This window comes from Chiroxiphia lanceolata, chromosome 6 (genome assembly GCF_009829145.1).
Source record: "Chiroxiphia lanceolata isolate bChiLan1 chromosome 6, bChiLan1.pri, whole genome shotgun sequence".
NCBI classification, from domain to species: Eukaryota; Metazoa; Chordata; class Aves; order Passeriformes; family Pipridae; genus Chiroxiphia; species Chiroxiphia lanceolata.
In genome coordinates, this window is record NC_045642.1 from 33,120,271 (window position 1) to 33,141,940 (window position 21,670).

The following is a 21,670-nucleotide window of genomic DNA, read 5'->3' on the forward strand; positions in this document are numbered from 1 at the left end:
TAGTTTTTAAAAGCTCATCTTCGGAAACATAAAATGTAGAAATGCTGTGTTTTACTACATCTGAAAAAGGAGTAGAATCTACCTACTATCGGAACGTGTTCCACAGAACTACCAAATTCTAACTGATTCTCCTCAAAATGTTAACATTTGTGTTTATCACTTTGCAACTCCGGGATGGTCTCCCTTCTTCAGAGGAAAAGCACATTACACAACAAAACATGCCTTGCTTAAACATACACAACCATACAGCCTTAATTTCAACTGCTGTCAGGTTTAACACTTCTGTTAAACGAGCTAAATACATACCTATATTTTTATAGGAATACATACAAGATGAGTGTTATAGTGGATTTGAATCAAGTCAAGCATATGTATTCCACAGCATTTCCTCTGAGAGTGCAGAACAGAGGATATACCATTTGATTGTCCACATTTGGCAAAAAAACCCCCAGCCAACCCTATTGAAAATTAAAAAAAAACCCAAAACCAAACCAAACAAAAAAACCCCCAAACTAAAAAACCACACCAAACCCCCAGATCCGTGATACCAGAGCACACAGTATCCAATAATATCAAAGTTACACTTCAAAACACAAATTAGATACTCTAATTAAAAACAGACCTGCCATTTGTATCCTTACTTCCTCAAGACTTGATTTATCAAGATATGTGTTAAAGTATCATTTCAAAACCAGCAAAAAAACCCCAAACCTAACCAAAACAGAACAAAAACTCAACTTTTACTGTTTTGCAACAGGATCTGCAGCTGACTCAACAAAAAGCTGGAATATTAATTTGGGTTCACAAATCCATACAAACCAAAATATATTTTTTGGTAGACAACAGACACATTAGAATAAACTCAGAGTAAATATAAAATAAAGTAATGTGATTACTGAAGTCTTATATAGACTTTGCAAGTCAAGCCCAACAAGTTTCACAGACATCTAATTCTGCTTTTGGACAAAGCAAGCATTTAGGATCAGGGTACCTGAAGTTTCAATTCTCTTTTTGGTTTTGAAACTTTCACACAACATACCTACCCCCAACACTTCGGTGCCTCCTCCTCTGACATTCACTGGGAGATTCATTTTCACTGTCTTCCTGGCCCCACAGTGAGGGAGTAGATTGAAAGACATCGACACCCAACATTGCAGGAATCTTTTCCAAGATAAATTCTGGTACTTGTCCTGGATTAGTTAAGAAATACTTTTTTAAATTATTCTTAAAAGATGAAAAGAAAAGCTGCATACAAGTTGGTGCAATGAGACATTTTGATAAACATTCATCAACTTACCGATTTCTGCTGCATGGTCAATAAGTGTTTCCACAACAGCAGCTTGCAAGCGAATTTTTTTTTCCATATTAGCTGACATCTTTTCATTTTCATTTGAGTGCAAGAGGTTGGGAGCAAAAATCACTGCCAGATTACTGCTATCCATTCTGTTTTCATTGGATCTTAACAAGAAAAGGTTTTTTATACAAGTTATCAGGACATCAGCAGTGAAAAGACCAAATAAGACAAATGCAGTTAAAAAAATAAAAATGGACTAATTTACTCAAGTGCTTACATAACAAGACAAGATTAATGTGTAGATTTATGCATACCAGGCCAGGTAATTGCACAACTATGTCATTGAAATCAAGAGGATAGAGGTTATAGACTCCCTTCAGTTTTGGGGAATGCAAAGTATCAGTTAGATTATGGTAATTTTGCTTTCCAAAGAAGAATGAGAAATACAGCTTGAACAAAGTCAAGTCTCCAGCTTGGAGATTTATGAAATAAAAGACTATGACTGAATTCTAATGAATGTCTGCAGATAATAAAATTTAAAGTTCAAACCACTCACAGAAAGTTACAGCACTTGCCTGGAAAGAGAAGTCGTTAAAGGAATTAGGCCTGTTTACAACCACGCTCTTCGCACTCACCTTAATGACACAGTTCTCAGAAAGTTGAAAAAGTATCTCAAAGTTTCAATTATTCTGTCGGCCATCAAACACGACAGCAGCACAGTTGCAGTTTTCTTCTCATTTCCGAGCTGCTGAGCTTTGACAAGGCCTTCCTGCAGGTGAGGTGGAAGGATGGGTTCTGGCAGCTCCCTAAAGAACTGTTTGAGAAGCCCTGCAACATCACATGGCAGTGCAGCTGAGAGGCAGTTCTCACCCTGATCCAGTTTACTCTGAAATTTTTCATAAGAAACATGATTTAAAGTCTTCAACATATCATCAGATTTTAAGTTTAGGCATTAATCCTCTAGCCCAAGTCAGAAAAGACAGTCACATCTTCCCCACAGTTAGTTTCAGCCTTGTCATGTGTTACCCAACTACAGTATCTACAATGAGACACAGGCAATATTGTCAGACCACACGTGTAATCTATATGTTTCCCATGTACACACCCTCTAGGAGAACATTGCTAAACAAATATTCTCACAGCATCGAGTGTGCACAACTCTTAATTAGCTTGTTCAGTCACAAGGCCAAAATATTTTAAAAATAAAGGGAAGCTTGTCAGTTTTTGGACTAGATCTCCTCTCATTTCTAAAGCACGTAATGTTACCAATCTACTTCCAATATTAAAACTTGAATACGACTGAAAAGAGTCCAAATAGTAAAATATGCAGATGATCAAGTGAAATGCAGCTTATTAAGAAAAACAAGAGCAGCTTTACAGAATACCTTTAAAGCCTTTAAACGAACAAGAGATCCAGACTTTCTGAAGAGTCCCTCAGTATGAACATGTTCTTCCAAATATTCACAAGTATCAACTAGAAAGCTGAGAATAGAACAGTAACATAATTCAGTGCTCAGAATAAAGCTTGTTTTTTCCAGATAAACTATTTCATAGTTTTGTTATAAACTTTAAATATATAGAATAATTTCCGCCAGTGACAAGAAGTATAAAGAAATACAACTGAATGAGAGCTGTGGCTCTGAATTCCCCATCTAACTTCTGCATCCCTCCTTCCCCAGTTGAAACTGTTCTGATATCCACCATAAGCTTTAGCAGACCTGGAAGAAATATTGCATTCCTTCTTCTGACAAGGGTTCAATACTACAAAGAGAGTAAAGTAGGTGTAAAGTCTAAATATACATTGTTAATTTACCTTGGAATATAACCATATTCTGGCACAAGTGATCGTGGCAGCGCATAAAAAGATATCCCAAAGACTTTACCCTAAAACACAAAATTCAATTAATATTACTCAAAAGTTGATATAATTATCAACTACATATTACAAAAAAGCACACATTCCACAAGCACAAATATAAAGGTAGTTAAAACAAAACACAAAGTCTTTCAGATAAGACAGTATTGTCTGGAAAAGCACTGTCATCAAAGCACTGATATCAAAGACTATGCTGATTCTAGTTACAGGTAACACCCTAGATGATTGTGAAAGAGCACAAAGGTTTTCTGGAGTATGTTTTACACCTTTAATTTTACAAGAAGTCAGTTTTCTTATAGGGCTCCCAAATCAGTAAGGATATTAACCAGATTGTTTTGTAATCTCACCTTAGCTTTTCAAATTACCTAAAGCCTATTTTTCTTAAAATCAACATAAGACAATTGCAATAACTTCTTTTTTTTAAAGTAATTTTTTTCTTCATCTCAGACACTCACAATTGCTGTTTCAGGGAGGATTAAACTCAAGAGAATAATCTAGAAAAATGTTCTGAACTCTCATATTTAGCATTTTAGCCAGACATTAAAGTATCTGTTACATATTAGAAAATTAGCAATCTCTTCAGTCATTACTACTGATGTTTACCTCCAGCGTTTTTTTAAATGTGGGTTTATTTCTGGGGTTGCTACACAGTTGTCAGTTATAAAAGCCTACATTTCAACTTGGCACTTTTATTTCCTTACCTCACCTCTTTTTCATTTCTATTTACAAAACATGCAAGCCAGTCCCTCTCCCAACCAGAAGAGGATTGGGATCATGCCCAACTTGTTATTAGAGATGGATGCAACCTCTTGGTCATTTATACCTGAAACTTGAAGTGCTGACCATGTTAGAAAAATAGTTAATCAGTAACTAGCCCATTAGGCCACTTCGGGCCTATCTGTCCTACAGAAAACAAGCATAGCACGATAAGGAAAGAGGAGCAACACACCTGCCATTGTGTTCCAGGTTGCTACCAAAACTAGAAAAAAGAAAATTAACTCCAAGAGATAATATTTTTTTTCCTGTATTTACACGATAGCATAATAGAGAATTCCAGTGGTTTGTAATTCAACATTTACAATTCCTGATTTGCTCACTCCTCTAGGTTTTGTGTGAAGTATCTGAAGTTGTGACTTGAATTCGTAGTTGACAAATAATAAAGTTAATAAAATTATGTCTGTTCCCTCACCATAGAAATAAAATGCCCCCAGCAAAACAAATGCTATTCTGTAGCTTTTCTTGCCTTACTCAGTAGTTATTTAAATATACATTTTCTTCCTTGCATACAATTTAAGTATTACAGACAGCAACATAGACATATTAAGACATGCATGTATTACTCACAGTTCGTATTACCTTCTCTTCAAATGAAAAAAGAAAGAAGTGTCTAGAACCGTAGGCTTGATATTGACAAGGGGGAGAAAACTAATTCTAAATTAACTCTTGCTTTGTCCCTTTCCAAACAACCCAACTCCAGCATGAGTTTTCACAACTTCTTTGGCCTATATTGACAAGGATTACTGCAGCATTGTGTAATACCTTGTCAGCCTAACAGAAAGCGCAGTCTGAGGATGTTCAGTTCTGTGCCATATCAGTGGCACAGGGATCTTGTTTAGGACTTGACAGTGGTCCACACTTCATAAATTAGGAGTCTACTGAAGATCAGCGCTCTGAAATGGACTTCAATGCTGCCACTCATATGATACTTTAGTTTTAAATAAGAGTCCTGAGACAGAAGACACACTTTTCCCCCTTCAGCAAATTCAAAATAGGTATTTAAGATAATGGGACAGATTTCATTCCTCGGACCATCGGCAAATCAAGGCCAGAGCTGTCGGCACCAAAATACCTATAGTTATGTCTTATACTAGGAAACAATGCAAATAATGTTCTTTAAACAAAAAAATCTAAGGAATCAAGTAAAAGGCATAGAGCTACACAGTAGGTACCTATTCCAAGAATACAATCACTAAGATTTAAATTCTGTAGTGAGAGACATTAATCACAGCAAAGCGTAAAAAGCTCTTGCACAGATCAGAGGCAAGCGTGGGTGTTTCAGAGATCCTCAAGTATACGAACAAAAGAGGAACACATCCCCTCCACCATCTGGCCCGCCTGGCAACACGCAAGTCCTGAACTGCTGGGGGCGAGGGCACCAGCATCACTGACCCATTACCTTCCTGGATCACAACACGGCTGTCTGGCGACTGTCGGGAGCAATTGCTCCCTGGGGAAAAGGGTAAAAAGCGATTTTCCCCATTGCAAACGAAAGAGGCCTCCCCGCGGCGGGAAGTAATGCCCCGCCACGGCCGGCGGGAGCCGCAGCATTACGGGAACGGAACTGGTGCCAGAACCGGCGCCCGCGACTTCGCCGGGGACACGACAAGCCCCAGACCCGCGTGAGCTTTCGCTCTGCCCGGCCCCTCTGCGCACCCCCACCCTGCTCACCTCCGCCGCCGTCGCCGCCGCTCCCGGCTCCTTGGCCGCCGCCAGGCAGCTCCCGCTCTTCACTTTGATCCCATACGAGACCCGGAGCTCCTCCAGCACGGCCAGCCGCACCAGCCGCCGCCTCTGCTCCGCCATCCCGGCGCCCCCCACCCTCTCTCCCCCCTGTCCCGTCCCGTCCCGTCCCCCCTCAGACCCCGCACAGCACCATCACCGCCCGCTCGAACCGCGCGCGGCCCTGCCCACGCCTCCCATTGGGCCGTTTGCGTTCGAAATCAGGACCCGCCCGCCCAACGGCCCACTGGGGCTGCCCCGCCGCGCCTGCCACCCGCGCCGCCTTTTACCCAGCTCAAGGCCCCGCGCGCCGCTTTCGGGCGATCGTACTGGCTACCTAAAGGCCAGGGGGAGCGGAGCAGCGGGAGGGGATGCACACCCCGTCCCCCATCCCGCGTCCCCCATCCCGCATCCCCCGTCTCGCATGTCGCGTCTGCTATCCCGCATCCTTCATTCCCCAGCCCCACCACGTGCCTGCCCCTCGCTCCCAGAGGTGTCGGGCCAACGGTGCCGAGTTCGGGGATGGTTCAGTTGGTTGGTTACTTGGAAATAAGTGTGTCTCTCTGCGAATGTTTCAATTAAAAACAGCACACCAAAGTTTTATAAGCTGGATTCTTCCACCGAACCTGATCGCAACGATATTGTGTATTGGCATATGAAAAAGATCGAGATTCTTCCCATGAGTTTCAGTCAGAGACACCGCTTTGCCCTGCATCAGACTGGGGGTCTGTGAAGGTCCCTCTGAGGGGACTCATCATTTTCTGTTGACAAAACTACACTCCTAAATTTAAGCGGCAGTTAAACCATTAGTGCCAGGTTTGTTTCGAGTTTCTAAATTTGGAGTTCCTTGCCTGTTCCATACAATGATCTCATACACCTATTCCTGAAGGGTCATTTTGGGGTTTGCACTATGTTGTTATAGAAAGAGCTGCTGCTGCTTCTTTTTTTTTTAATTTTCTATTCCGCAGGTAACTCTTGCAAGTGCCAATAACACTCCAATTAATCAAATGCAGTCTTTCTGTGTAGAGTCAGAAAAAAGTGCTGTACTGAAAATAAGCTTTCCAGCTTTTCCTTTATGCATGTTTTGTTACTGAGTCTTACTTCACTGAGACACATACCACAAAGTTTAGACATAGAATGATAATAAGCTTATTACAGTGCTCTGAACACTTATGGACACAAAAACTAGAGAATAAAAAGAGAATAGCTAGAATTTTTCCCAAAGTCATCAAAATATAAATAGCAAAAACCCCCCAAACCTAAAAAGACCTAGCAGCAAGAATAAATAGCAGATTAGATATGAATTTTCTCAAGTAACCCTCCAGGATTTTGATTATGAATGTCACAATCAAGTCACTGAGCAAAAGTAATATTCCTCTAAATGTAGCTTTAGTGCAAAAAACGTAATAATCTACTTAAGTAATTACTTACTGTAGGTATTACCATCTGTCCTGGCATTGAAATGACATGAAAATATGAAATTTCAAAACCTGAAATATCACTGATGAGAAAAAAATAAAAATGAAGGAATAAAGTAAATAGGTACCATAGAATTTAATTTAAATAATCTCTATTCTACTTAGTTTTTTGTAGTAATGATGAATTAATTACACAAGAGGGAGCTGCGATCTGATAAAAATATCAAAAGTTTTCAAGTCAAGTATTTTCTGTTCAGTATTCTTGTAAGAAAAAAACACATTATAATAGTATGTGCTGCATTTTTTTACCAAAAAAAAGTGATGGAGATAATCTTTTTATATCTTGCAGAGGATAGTTAAAGTGACAGTATTAGCTATTAATTTCGTTAAAAACATTTGTCGAATATTTTAATATCTTTAGGTGACTATTTTAATATATTTCTGTTTTATTTGCAAATAGAGACTAGAGGAGGAAAAATTACTTTGAAAATAAGAACTATGATTTTGGGACCAGTTGTAGCATCCCAACTCAAATCTATTACACTAGTTTGAAATTGAGTTAGAAAAAATAAACAGCTATTTTTCTTCTTCTCCCCTGCACTCCCCTCACCCCAGATTGTCTCAGAACTGATATGCCAAGCTTCTGGCATTTTAAATAGTTCTAATTTTAATCATCTCTGGGTGAAATCCTGCCCTGAGTGAAGTAAATTACATAACTCTCTTTTGTCATCAGGAGGGCCAGGCTTACACTTCTTTTTACTTGTAATACACAAATGTATTTGTACACATACAGACACAGACACTCTTTGCATTATTCATATATAGGTATATGTTTACATTTTGGAACTAAAAAGACCAAAACATGAGCACCTACATGCCATTTAGGGTGACATTTTGTGAATTGTGGAAGCTACACCAGAAATGAGGCCTTTAAAAGAGAAGTCAAATGCTTGCTAATAGTCTCATTTCAATAACCACTCAGAACAGTTAGTGGTCAAACCAACCAGAAAATTGGCCAGATAAGCAAAACCAAGCTACTCCCACAAGCAGGGAAACATGAGGAGTACGAAAACCAGACCTTAGTCCGAAGTACCCCTCCCTGAACAAACTCAGAACTTGGTGGGAAGGAGTGCAAGTATCCCTCATTCTGGCAGTACAATGGCCTGTTTTGCCTTATTTCTTCAAAGAAACAAGCTGAGGGAAGAAAGATCATAAGGGGAGATTATGAAAAATAAAAATCATGAGGGGAGAAAGCCAGACCATACCATTCAGAAGAAACTGTGAAAAGTAGCTGCACAAGGCACATTTACGCATTGATGTCCTCAGAGTTTGACTACTAGCAGAGTTTATTCGGAACACCCTTATTCTCATTTCTTCCTGGCTTTCTCTCTTAATGAGGAATTATTTATGCCAACTCCCCTCTGTCATCTTTCCATGTTGTTCAGCCTGCACTTCTGTTAGTTATGTTCCTTTTCGATCTTCCACTTTCCCTGCTGCTTTGTCTTGTCTTCAGTAAAGAATTTGGCCTGTGACTGAAAGTGCTGAGAGGGGATCAGAAATATGCAATGTCGTCCCTACTTGCAACTGTTCTGAATTATGTCAGAGGCAAAACAATCTGGATATTCTGAATACCATCAACATTTAAAGTTAACTATATCCCTTACTTCTGTGACTAGCATGATGAAAACTATTTACAGTTCAAGAAAATTATAAGGAAGAGGATTTAAAGTGTATTTGAAGTAAGGAAATAAGGTTGGAGAGAGAGTCCTCTAAACTGACATTCAAGATGAGTTTCCTCTGAACCATGGTTTGAGGATAGAATAATTCTATTTAACCCAAGTTTCACTTGGGTTATGAATTAGTCTCAGCTTACCTGTTTCAGGATGGTAAATTTCAGGTTTTCGAAGAGGCTGTTGCAGAAAACTAGATGTGATGACTGTAAAACCTTAGTATCAATTGTATAAATTTTTAGCTCTGTACCTGAGCTTGCTCCATATACAGATTTCACAGGAACAGATTATCAAAGCTAGCTCATTGGGGTTTGAATATTCCATGCTAAGAATCATCAGTATTACATCTGAAATATTCTAAAACTTTTGGGATTTTGTGAAAAGCAGTAATTTAATTTACTTTATATATGTACTAGTGCTGTAGTCAAATATGTTTTTCCAATGAAATTTTGGAACATTTATCGAATGACAACAGTATACAGCATACCTGTCCTCACAGGGTGGATAATCTTTTACCCTCATTCGTTTTTCTTAGGGTGCTCCATTTCTCAGAGAAGATACTCATAGCAGTCTTTTGTTTCTATTCAGGATAACAATTCTATGTTTAGGTTTTTGCTTCCAAGAAACACAAAGTAAAACCAGTTTTAAATCATGGTTTGATAGATTTATTTAATAACAGCCTAAAATAAATTCTAGCTTCTGTTTCGGATTTGTTGTTGTTGTTTTGGTTTAGTGTGTGTTGATGCGGGGGGGGGGGGGTGTGGAGGGGGACTAGCTTTTATAGCCAGTATTTTTATTTTAGACTTGAAAAAGTGTCTAAGTGCTTAAAGGCTTATCTGGTTGCTTTTTCCCTACCTATACCAGTTGGTCTTACGAGACCTATTATCTGCAAACAGTCTAGGGATATAGGTAGGATAATGACAGTTGCCCTGCCACTAGTGTACAGAAATGCTTTGTGTGTTTGTATCTTGCAGAAATATAAACTTGTTTGGAAATCTGGGTATTAGCTACTGCTGCATCTCTTTGTACATCAGCAAAGATTGCAGATCTCTCCAGCATGGTCTCAAGGTATCTACTGCAAGTCTGCTTGTTCTCTAAACATAGGGACAACAATAGCTTATTCAGTCTCAAGCGAGGTCTTCAGAGCAGAGCAAAATGGTAATTCATAGAATCATAGAAAGACCTGGGTTGGAAGGAATCTTAAAAATCATCTAGTTTCAACCCCTTCACCATGGTTAGGGATGCCAGTGACTGGATCAGATTGCTCAGAGCCTGTAAGATCCCAGGTTCGAGCTATGAGCTCATCAAAGGGGTTTCACTTTAAAAATACAGAAAGCTCCAAAAATCCGCTCGCCAGATCTATTGAAAGAGCCTTCAGGTCTTTCATACCTTGAGAGAGCTCATGGGAGAAGATGCTGCACATGTTTCTCAAGAGGTCAAATAACACACTTTTACTGGGAAACTTTAGAAAAAAAGGGAACTTGGCAAAAGTTTAAAGGGCAACATTCAACCAAAATAAAGCATTTCACAAAGCATTGTCTTAACACCTGCTAGCCCATACAGTTTAGCAAAATCCAACCCATCCAGCTTTTAGTTACCTAAATATCAAGAAAGGAGATTAGGAGAAGAAGAAGAAGTAAAGAAAGAGAGAGAAAAAGAGACAATTACAGCTACTACTCCAGATCCATTGTCGATCCAGCTACCAGGAGACCAGGAGATGGCAGGATCACAATCATACAATGGCTGCATGGTGCTGGTTTTATCTGCTCTGGCCCTCTGGGGCAATCTGCCCCTACCCCGAGGCAGGACTTCTGGTGTGCCAGCCAATCTGACACACACATTTAAGCTGGTCTGAGCCAATAATTAATATAATAATCCAGAGTCTCACAGTGCCACACACTGAACCTGGCCTTGAACACTTCCACTTTTCTGGGCACCCTGTTCCAGTGCCTCTCCACCCTCAGAATAAAGAATTTCTTCGTAACATTTAATCTAAATCTCTCCTCTTTTAGTTTAAAACAGTTCCTATCACTATTTACCCATGTAAAAAGTTTCTCTCCCTCTTTTTTACAAGCCCCCTTTAGGTACTGGAAGGCTGCAATAAGGTCTCCCTGGAGCCTTCTCTTCTTCAGGCTGAACAACCCCAGCTCTTTCAGCCTGTCTTTGCAGGAGAGGTGCTGCAGCCCTATGATCATTTCTGTGGCCCTATAAATGGCCAAACTCCTTAAATATGGATTACAATATATTGTATTGTATGTATTACTGTGCAGTTCCTTAGTGCTGCACAGATAATAGTCATTGTGCTGTTTTAAGTAATCACTCTAAAAGGGCACTCTGAGGATAGGATTCATCTCAACAACTGGTTCTCAGAGGGAACCTCTAGTCTTCAGAGGGAACAATTGCTGAACTGGACATACTATTTCTGGAGAATTTTTAGGGCTTTTTAAGAGAATGCTGGTTTTGCTTTCAGAAGAAAAAATAAAAAAAGAAAAAAAGAGAAGAAGGATGCAGTACCATAGATTTAATGTTGCTATCAGACAAAACCCCTCCAAATCATAATAGTTTCCTCTAACCAAATCTGAATCAAGGGTCTATAGTGGCACTCAGAAGAAAAAATAACGTCTCTTCCTCTTGCTTCTCACCCTCCATTTTCTTTTTAAATTGCACTTAATACAAGCTCTCTTTTCAGTACATCCCTTTCATAATCTTCCTGCTAGATAAAGGTGAAATTGATTTTTTTTTTCCATTAACTGTCTCCTCGTGATAAAACTTCAGGATAAAACCCAGGTAATAGAAATCTTAGTTTCCTTTTCTCAAATCTGTGTAAGTAGAGACTGCATTTTTTAGAGGATTATAGACTGCTTCTGGTAAGATACTTGAATTTTGAAATAACAAATATTTAATTCATTGAAGGGTTGGAAATTTTATATCTAAGGCAAAATACAGGTTTTAAAAATCCCTCTGTGTCAAGAATTCAGTTTATTTGGGTAACTGCTTAGAGTATAATTGTGTGACACTGATTTGAGCTGTAAGGGAAGTAGCTGTCAGCCCCCATGGGGTTATAAATGGGAAGGAGCTGCTGAACTATTTTGTCAGTATTTGCTATGTGGACAAATGATTTCCCATCCACTACCAGTAAATAATGATGGGTTCTGTATTTTTCTGCTTTTGCATAAGTATCTCAAGTGCCTTATGTCTATTATATGTGTATATTATATGTGTACCATATTTCAAGAGATGTATCTTCTCAGTTTCCACTTCAGTTGGAAAGATATGGATGCGTCACCTGGTTAACTTGAGAAATGAACCAATGGCCATATGGTTTTGGGTGGGTTGACCATGGCCAGATGCCAGGTGCCCACCAATGGTGCTTTATCACCCTCTTGTATATAGATATAATATAAGTGTAAATATATTTATATATATTGCTTTAGCTGCCTCTCATTTCGGTTCTCTTGTTGGTTTTTTTTTTCTCTTCTCCCTTGGTTTTGCCAGGGGGGAGTTCTTGTGGTGAGGTTTGGAGACTTGGCAGGGAGCCAGCTTCAAACCACATCAATGAGCTACTCTAGTGTGGGTCTGTTTCATAGGGTGCAGTCCTTCAGGAACAACTTGCTCCAGCGTGGGTCCCCTGTGGGGTCACAGGTCCTGCCAGCAAACCTGTTCCAGCATGGGCTCCTCTCTCCATGGGGCCAGAGGTCCTGCTGGGACCCTGCTCCAGTGTGGGCTTCCACCTCCTTCAGGCATCCATCTGCTCTGGTGTGGGGTCCTGCATGGGCTGCAGGTGGATCTCTGCTCCACCATGGAGAGCAGCAACAGATGCACAGCCTGCCTCTCCATGGTCTTTACCATGAGCTGCAGGGTAATCTCTGCTCTAGTGCCCTGAGCACCTTCTCCTCCTCCTTCTTCACTGACCTTGGTGTCTGCAGAGCTGTTTCCTTTCATATTCTTAATCCTGTATCCAGCTGCTGCTCTGCAGCATTTTTTAACTCGTCCTAAATACGTTATCCCAGAGACACTACAACTGTTGTCAGCGGGCTCAGCCAAAGGCAGTTTCGTCCTGGAGCTGGCTGGCATTGGCTCTGTCAGATATGGAGGAAGTTTCTAGCAGCTTCTCCCAGAAACTATCACTGTAGCCACTCTGCTGCCAAAACCTTGCCATGCAAACCCAATAGAGGATTCTTCTCTGAAGAGATATGGTTTTGATCCACTGAAGCAACCATGCTGAGAATGCATTACTAAGACAGTGCATTCATTCTGAAGACCTATGGTTCTAGAGTTTAAGGGTTAATAAAACTTCCTTGGGAGAAAATAAAAGCTTCAGAATGGTATAATTCTGCAAATGGAAAGGAAATTAAAATTCATCTTATATTACTCCACATTTATGGGGTACTGGAGATCAGAAGCGCTTCAAAAACTACAGATAGGACTCAGCTCACCTGCTGAAATCCTCCATCAGTTGCAAATACAAAGGCATTGACTTGAGCACACCCCAAGGCAAAAAGGTAGATGGGAAACTGAACATCATGTATTGTGTCACAGAACTTGTCACAAATATTCCAGAAGGATAAGATGCCGTATTTATTTATTTATTTTTGGCAACATGTAAGTTTTCACAGATTATCATAGTCTAAAGCCAGAAATAACTATTAGATTGTCTGGTGTGACCTCTTGTATATCACAATCCAGCAATTTATGTACTCAGGGTAAAAACTGATGGTTCGGTATTTTTTTTAATGGTAAAATTATGTATGTTTTACTCTCTTGGGCACAAAAAAAGTGAAAATTGCATTCCTTGGCAAATTCTGTAACTGCTATGAAATTTTATAAAAGATGGTATAAACCTCTCCTCCAGCTGATAATAAAGTAAGAATCTGAAACTCCATTTTATAGTCTACCCAGTCCTATAAACTTATTTTGAGGAAACCTGTCAGATCATTTCTAAAGCAAGGTTTAGAATAAGGAACTAATTTCTAGATTCCAGGCAACATTTGGTATGAGGTAAAATAGAAGGGAAAAAAATGCCATCTCTTCTGGCATATCTTTTGTGCAGGCTCATATTCTAGATGCCTCAAGATAATAAAAATCAAAGAGCAGGAAGTTTAGATAATTCTAGTCCTGGGTGAAAGCTGTAGCAGGATACTCTGCCCTTGAATGTGGTTACACAACTCAAACAATGCCCTATTTTGCAAGCTGTCAGCGGTGGACTGAGAGGGGGGCATCATGTGCTGTTTTTAATGTTAAATTATGCTAAAATCAGTCTGACACATCAACCCTAAGTTAACATCTTGATACTGGGGCAAAGATTGGCAGATAAGCTGCTAAAATGACCCACAGACATATGACTGGCAGGGAATCACTTCATCCTATAAAAGTCCAGTTCCACGTTCACGGTAGATTTCTTCTAACATACTCTTCTTGGAGTGTGTGGAGTTTTCTCCCTTGAAGTGAGGACACCTCTCAAGGATACTCCTGGAGATTAAGAGAAAGAGATTTGCCCGTGAGCATTGCTATGGGTGAGTTACATAAAATCTCCATTTAATATTTGTTTCCGTCTTTTTCACTAGCTTTAATGCAATTGCTTTAATATAGTTGCTTTGGTATACTGCACTATACTGTATTGCACTATACACTACTAGTAGTTACAGCTTTTGTATTGTGTAGTAAATAATTCCAATTACGATCCTTTGTCTAATCATTTGTCACAATAAATAATTTTTTTATATGAATATATCCAGTTTGCCATCTATAATCCTGCAGGAAAAAGTTGTACTTAAACTTTTGACAAAGTCTGGGTCTAAGACTGGATCCAGCTGCACCCAGGCTCTTCTCTAAGAGGGAGTTTAGAGAGCAAGGAGGTCCTTTTTGCACTTTGTGACTCAACGGGAGGGCTTCTCTAATACACTTTGTCTAAAGCCCCCACTCTCACCCGTGTCAAAGCGCAGTGGGGATTTTAAAGTTGCTGTTTTGGACTTGTGTTTACAGTGGGATCTCAGGTGGAATGCAGCTGTCTCAGTCTTCTATGAAGCACCCAATGCTTCAGTCAGATAACCATAGCATGTTTGAAGTAGGAGCTGTTCTGAAACATTTAGAAGTTTAACTCCAGACCCAAATCTTGGTGTTTTCTTTCCTGACTTTTGATCTCTCCCCTTCAATTGGTGTGGGAAGGAGAGATCTTAAAGCAAGTAGTGTATGGGAAATTAAAATGAGAACAATAGTCTGCCCAAATTATGCAACAAGGATCATTATGCTATAAAATTGCTCTTCAAATGCGGCTGTCATTGAAAGGTATTAAGATTTCAACAGTTATTTTCTTGATGAGGACTTAATTTCTTGCATAAAAAGGTTTTTAAGCTTAAAGTGATGCCTACACCATTAGTGTCCTTTAGTTTTTTGAATGTTTGAAGGGTGCTGAAGGATTTAAATGTTGCAGAAGTATAGTTCATCGCTACAGATCAGTTGTCTCAAACTACTCTCACAATAGCCTTATAATTTTAACAGATTACAATGTAATGTATCACTAGGTAAAATGATCACTGGATCATTTTGCAATGGAATGTGTATAGTTTTAAGAACTCAGTGCAGGCTTGAGGGTTGTGCTGCTGTACCTAGGGCTAGAGTTGGGGTTGGGCAAAAACAAACAGTAACTAAATTTCACTTGCCAATTCAAAGAACTTTACTGGAATACAGCAAACAACAGAAGCCATAGATTCCCTTTTTAATTCCATTCTCTGTTTAAGAGAAACAGAGCAACAGATTTTCTTGTGTGCAGTGAGGCAGAAATAAGCATTTAAAATATACCAACAGTGAGAGTATTTGAAGAAATAAAATCTGTAGATAATATTGTTGTTCCATTTAATAAACTGTATAGTGAGGAACATGTCACTGGAGGGCTCTGCTGTGCATATCAAAGTGCACACTTCGACCTATGAACAGTAACCTGATGTGTAGTTTTGTGCCAACTTACTTTGAAAAGCACACACAGGCTTTTCTTCCTTAGTTTTCCCACTAATCGTCAGTTACACAATTGGTAATTTTGGGATCGTTATGATACCCCAGTGCTTGGGATGGGAAATCTGGCCCCTTTTTCTAACTCTTTCTTTCTCCTGCTCTGTGAGCCTCTTAAATCTCCATCTGTATCTACTCTATCTACAGAATGTTTAAAGAACAGTAGATGATTATTTTGTTGGTTTATTTAACATATTTCCCTAATTCTTTTTCTATTCTCTTCATGTTTGGAGTTCCTTTAATCTAGTTTCTTTATACCTATTATCTTTTTTTCTTTTCTCCATTAGAAAAGATAATTGAATATGAACAAGAATGTTCACTGTTATTTTTGTTACTTCTTTTTTACCCTTTCCTTTTGTTTTTCCACATTTATATTACAAATGTGCCTGCTGGACTTAGCATTTGAGCCTCCCTATGCTAGATGCTATGTAAATCCAGTAAGAAGCAGGATCTATTAAGAAAAACTTGGAATCCAAATAAACAAGGCAGTGGGTATTATTAGGTAGAACAGGCACAGATCAATGATATGGCTTGTCTGAGAAGGTTAATGGCTAAGCTAAGTATAGAATCCAGATCTCGTGAAATTCAGTCCCACTAACCACACACTGACCTACACAACCTCTTTTTTCATAAAGTATCAGTAATTCTGAGTAGAAAAAGTGGTAGTGTGTGACATAGACATACATTTCTCCTATATGGCCTGATCCTGTTACCTTTGTAATGCATACAGAGACTTCTAATGGCTATTGAGTCCAGCTCATATTGGAGAGCAAATCAGCAAAGGGAACATTCCTTCAAATAAGCTTACACAAACAGTTCAACCAATGCACCAAGTACATTTTCACAAGTCAGGACTGGTTAGTAAATATGGAGAAAACCCAAACAGATCTTGATTTAGACAATAGCAGCTGTTTCAAGAGACCACAATATAACTTCTTTATCATCTGTTTTTAGATCTGAATTAGTTTACTGACAAACTTTTAGAGAAAACCAGACACAAACATGCAGTATTTTAAGGGTCAGTAGCATGATCACATTTATAGATCGTACTTTCATTACAGTTACTTTGACAAAAAGCACTGTCATAAGGGATTTATGTTATTGTAGCTTAGAAACAGTCTTGTTACCTACAAAGCCACAATCCTGAAACCTCTTACACATATACACCTATTATTTATGGGTGGATCTTAACCATTTTACAGACTCAGAACGTTGTGAGTACTCGGAATGTTGTGAGAGAAGGTCAGGTCATCTTTCTGTGTATAACTATGGGAACGGGACCTCTGCAGTGTAGGTATGTCTGGTGTGGTCATTTGTGACCCAGGCTTGGGACACAGGTTTTGTTACTCAAGGGCAGCACCACATGCCTATGGCCTGCAGCCTCCCTCGCTGACACACATGCTTGTGGCATACCTCACTGTGTGAGCCTGCAGGCTTTTGAAACTGTCTGCACTTCCCACTAAGTGTTCAGTGGTTACCCTTTCCTTTTTTACATCTCATCATATATTCTTCTAGCTTTATTACCTAACTATTAAATAATGTATGTGTTAACTGTTATCTCACTCTTTACCTTAGATAAATTTAATATTAACATAGTCAGCAATCCCCAAAAAATAAACTTGAAATTTCATGCATGAAAACTGTTTCTTTTACAATATTAGAATTGTCTGCTCATCTATTATTTTCAATTATTCAGAAAACTGAAAAAGACTAAATTAATTGAGAATGAGAAGCCAGAAACTCAGAAGAAAAAAATAAAAAGTTTTGTAAGACAGCTAATGAAAGATGCAAATAAGAACCTAGTGCTGTATGCTTTTTTTTTTCTAATTTTTTTTGTGATCTCTGGAATTTTGCAATGTTTTTATTGTGACATTTCCAAATATATCAAATTTTCAAATTGCCATGCTGGACTTTTTCCATATCTTTACTAGGCAAACGAGTTCTAATTATGTATATATAGCTATTTTTATATATGTTGTTTTAAAATCTATTTTATTTTTAGCTACTCACTTTTCCTCCTAAAAATACACATAAGATCAGGACTCATCTAGGAAATACAGAAATTCTTTTTAGTTTTGTCTCATGACTAACGATCAGTTTAGATTCTTACTGCACTGAAAAAAATTACCTACCTGCCACTTGAAGGCATTCATGCTGGTGTCAGGATGTGTCAAGAACTTTTACTGTGCCACCTCCAGTGAAAGGCTGTCAAGGTGAAAACACTATGTGTCATCCCATCTTCCCACACTACATCCAATTTTAATTATCTTTTAAGTTGCCATAGGATCTCGTGAGTCCTGTATTCTATCAAGTAAATGTTTATAATTTGTATTTCCTTCAAATAATAAATAATAAATAATTTTAAAAAGGAACACAACAAAATAATGAAATGCTGCACTTTTCAGATGGTGGTATTTGTTTTTGGCAGAAAAGTGAAAATGAAACATTTCCAATAGAAACAGACTATTAATTGCACATGCTCCTGGAAGGAATTTTGCCAGGAATGGAAGACTGGCATCCACCAGCACCAGTGTCACAGATGTAGCACTGCTCTTCCCCTTTTCAAATTAGATAGTTTTCCTTTCACAGGTCAGATACTTATTTAAATAACCTACATCATGTAATCCTCAAACAAGCAAAACTTCCCCTGTTCATGTTTTAGACGTGTTGTGGTTTAACCCCAGCTGGCAACAAAGTACCACACAGCCACTCACCCACTTCCCCTTCTCCCCCTCTGATGGGATGGGGAAGAGAATCAGGAAAGAAAAGAAAATAGAACTCATGGGTTGAGATAAGAACAGTTTAATAATTAAAACAAAGGAAAAAACCAATAATGATGATGATAATAATAATAATAATAACAGAGATAAAAATGAGAGGGAGAGAGGAAGATAAAACACAAGAAAGACAAGTGCTTCACAGTACAATTGCTTACCAAATGTTAACCAATGCCCAGCCTGTCCCTGAGCCACAACTGGTCCCCCTTCCAGATAATTCCCCCCAGCTTATGCACTGGGCATAACTTTTTATGGAATGGAATATCCCTTTGGCCAGTTCACTCAGCTGCCCCAGCTTTTGTACACCTCCTCACCTGCACAGGATGAGATGCTGAAAAGTCACAGAATCACAGAATATCCTGAGTTGGAAGGGACCACAAGGATCATCAAGTCCGACTCCTGGCCCTGCACAGGACCATCCCCAAGAGTCACACCATGTGCCCAAGAGTATTGTCCAAACGCTTCTTGAACTGTCAGCCTTGGTGCTGTGACCCCTGCCCTGGGGAGCCTATTCCAGCACCCAAACACCCTCTGGGTGAAGAACCTTTTTCTAATACCCAACCTAAACCTCTCCTGACACAATTTCAGGCCATTCCCTCGGGTCCTGTCACTGGTCACCACAGAGAAGAGATCAGTGACTGCCACTCTGCTTCTCCCAAGGAAGCTGTAGACTGCAATGAGGTCTTCCCTCAGTCTCCTCTTCTCCAGGCTGAACAGACCAAGTGAGCTCAGCTGCTCCTCATTTGACTTCCCCTCGAGGCCCTTCACCATCCTCATTGCCCTCCTTTGAACACTCTCTAAGAGCTTAATATCTTTCTTATATTGCAGTGACCAAAACTGCACACAATATTCAAGGTGAGGCTGCAACAATGCAGAGCAGAGCTGAAGTCCTTGACTTAGGGTAAGTACAACTTAGCAACAACCAAGATATCAGCATTAGCAACATTATTCTTGTATTGAATCCAAAACACAGCACTGCACCAACTATTGAGAATAAAATGGGCTCTATCCCAGCTAAAATCAGGACAAGAGGAAACAAAGTTATTAGCATATTATTGCATAAGCATATGGTTTTTTCTATTTGGTTTCAGTCTTTCATAAATATACAAACTCTCAAGACAGCTAAATGCAGAATTTAAAAAAAAAACAACTACAATGGAATGTTAAGAAATTATCATTTTAGTAATTACATGCACTTATTATAGCTTTATGAGAAATTTTCATGTAGTGACAGGCATACTTAACTCTATCCATCAACTCTGCACAAAAGTATCCGTTTAAAAACCTACAAAGATCAGACAATTCCTACCTCGGTTATGATAGCTGCAGAAAAGCCACCACCCCTGAAGCTGATTTCCTGTTTGAGAAACCATGAGCTAATTACAGAGCAAAAGGTACCTTTTGAGAGGTCCTCCACTTTCAGTAGTTAGTGTGTTACAGTGAATCTAAAGCAGAGAAACTTGTAAATGTTTTGCATGTTCTTTGTCAAAGACAGTCTGATTGATGCATGCTGTTAATACTGCTGAATGAGATGATATAGCATGAAGCAAAACAAACCGCATCCTTTAGTGTCAAAAGGTTCAGTTCCAGCTGCTCCAAAGAGCATGCATTTGGTCAAAGAGTAGGCAGCTGGTTTTTTTTTTCCAGTCAACTCTCATCTTTACCAAGTCACTTTTCACCAGCTGCTTTTGTTAAAAAATAAAATCCTTCCCACTCTTTTCAAGGCAGTTACCGAGATTCAAACCCATGATGCCAGGATAATGTCTGTTACATGACTCGCAATGAAAAGGACAATATGAAGAAAGCAACAGGTTACTTGTGGTCCTTAGCAGATTGGTTTTTTGTGTTTTGGTTTGGTTTTGTGGGTTTTTTTACTTAAAATATATCAATTGATATTGACTTTTTATTTGTTTTCCAGTGATAATGGCTCCTACTTTTCTACTCATTTTTCCAAGCTAAAGTTTCAGTGTATTTAATTTCCAAATTAAACTCAATTTTTTTCTGATAATTAAAATTATTATAATTAATTAATGAAAATACTTTAAACTCTAAAACCTTAAAAATACATTGTCAGAAGATGACCTTATTATGTTAGGTTCTAAAAGTATTTAGGCAATAGTGTGTTCAATGCTGCTAGGCCTGTGTGACATATGATAGAATGCCTTTAAACCCAGATCTTCTAACTGTCCGCATAAAAGGTCTCTTAATCAAATCCCCAGGAATTTTGCATAATGCCAGGGCCAGAAGACAGTCATGGCTCAGCCAAGCTGCCCCTGTCTCCTCCCCACTATGTTTGAAACCTGCCTGTGTGTGAAGGACTCGAGCACAGGAAGCCAAGCAAAATTATCTCCAGGGCTTGCTGGTCCTGGCTTTCCATCCATTCGAATTTCACTTGGTGCACCTCTGAAATACAGACCTGTGCTGGAGGAACATGACTGCTGCATGGGGCAGGAGTGGCTCTGTCAGCATTACATGGCCAGCCGAGGGACAAAGAAAGGTGCACAGGAGAGAAGAAAAAGTGTTACATGGCTTCAGGTGGTGAAAAGGATCTCACTGACAGTTACCACAGAATCATATGATCACAGAATGGGTAAGGATTGGAAGGGATCACTGGAGGTCATCTAGTCCAACCTCCCTGCTCAAACAAGGTCCCTTAGAGCATGTTGCTGAGGATTGTGTCTGGGTGGGTTTTGAATATCTCCAGTGAGAGAGATTCCACAACTCTCTGGGCAACCTGTTCCAGTGCTCAGTCACCTGCACAGTAAAGTTCTTCCTCATATTCAGGTGGGATTTCCTGTGCCTCTTGTAAGAGTAATGGGGTGAATAACCTCACTGGCTTTAGGATGGCACCTTATTACACTTACAAAAGAGATTTCATGTTTGCCTGTAAAAGGCAAAAATACTCAAAAAGTAATTTCTAATCCAATGTTTTCTAATTCTGCTTCTTTGTTTGGGTGAGGGCAGGGTAGAGAAGGGTTTATGTGGAAAAGTGAATCATTAGTGTCATGTCAGATTTTAAAAGGAGAAACAAGATAATGTGTATATATTCTCAATAAACATAAATATGGAGG

General features: G+C 39.2%; 1 protein-coding gene across 3 annotated transcripts in view; it reads right to left on the minus strand.

The window, feature by feature from the left end:
* Nucleotides 1-5,802, minus strand: part of LOC116788122 (neuroendocrine protein 7B2-like) — a 48,355-nt gene extending 42,553 nt beyond the window's left edge. Inside the window, exons 1-6 of one of the 3 annotated variants that reach the window (XM_032690548.1) lie at nucleotides 5,619-5,782; nucleotides 3,108-3,178; nucleotides 2,680-2,776; nucleotides 1,930-2,180; nucleotides 1,298-1,458; nucleotides 1,044-1,190 (exon numbers count right to left, since the gene is read on the minus strand). In XM_032690548.1, coding sequence (XP_032546439.1) covers nucleotides 1,044-1,190; nucleotides 1,298-1,458; nucleotides 1,930-2,180; nucleotides 2,680-2,776; nucleotides 3,108-3,178; nucleotides 5,619-5,753 — 862 coding nt within the window. In that variant the 5' untranslated portion in view covers nucleotides 5,754-5,782. Of the gene's footprint in view, nucleotides 1-1,043; nucleotides 1,191-1,297; nucleotides 1,459-1,929; nucleotides 2,181-2,679; nucleotides 2,777-3,107; nucleotides 3,179-5,618 lie in introns of all 3 variants that reach the window. The other 2 variants (XM_032690543.1, XM_032690544.1) reach the window with 2 other exon arrangements.
* Between the last annotated feature and the right edge of the window lie 15,868 nt (nucleotides 5,803-21,670).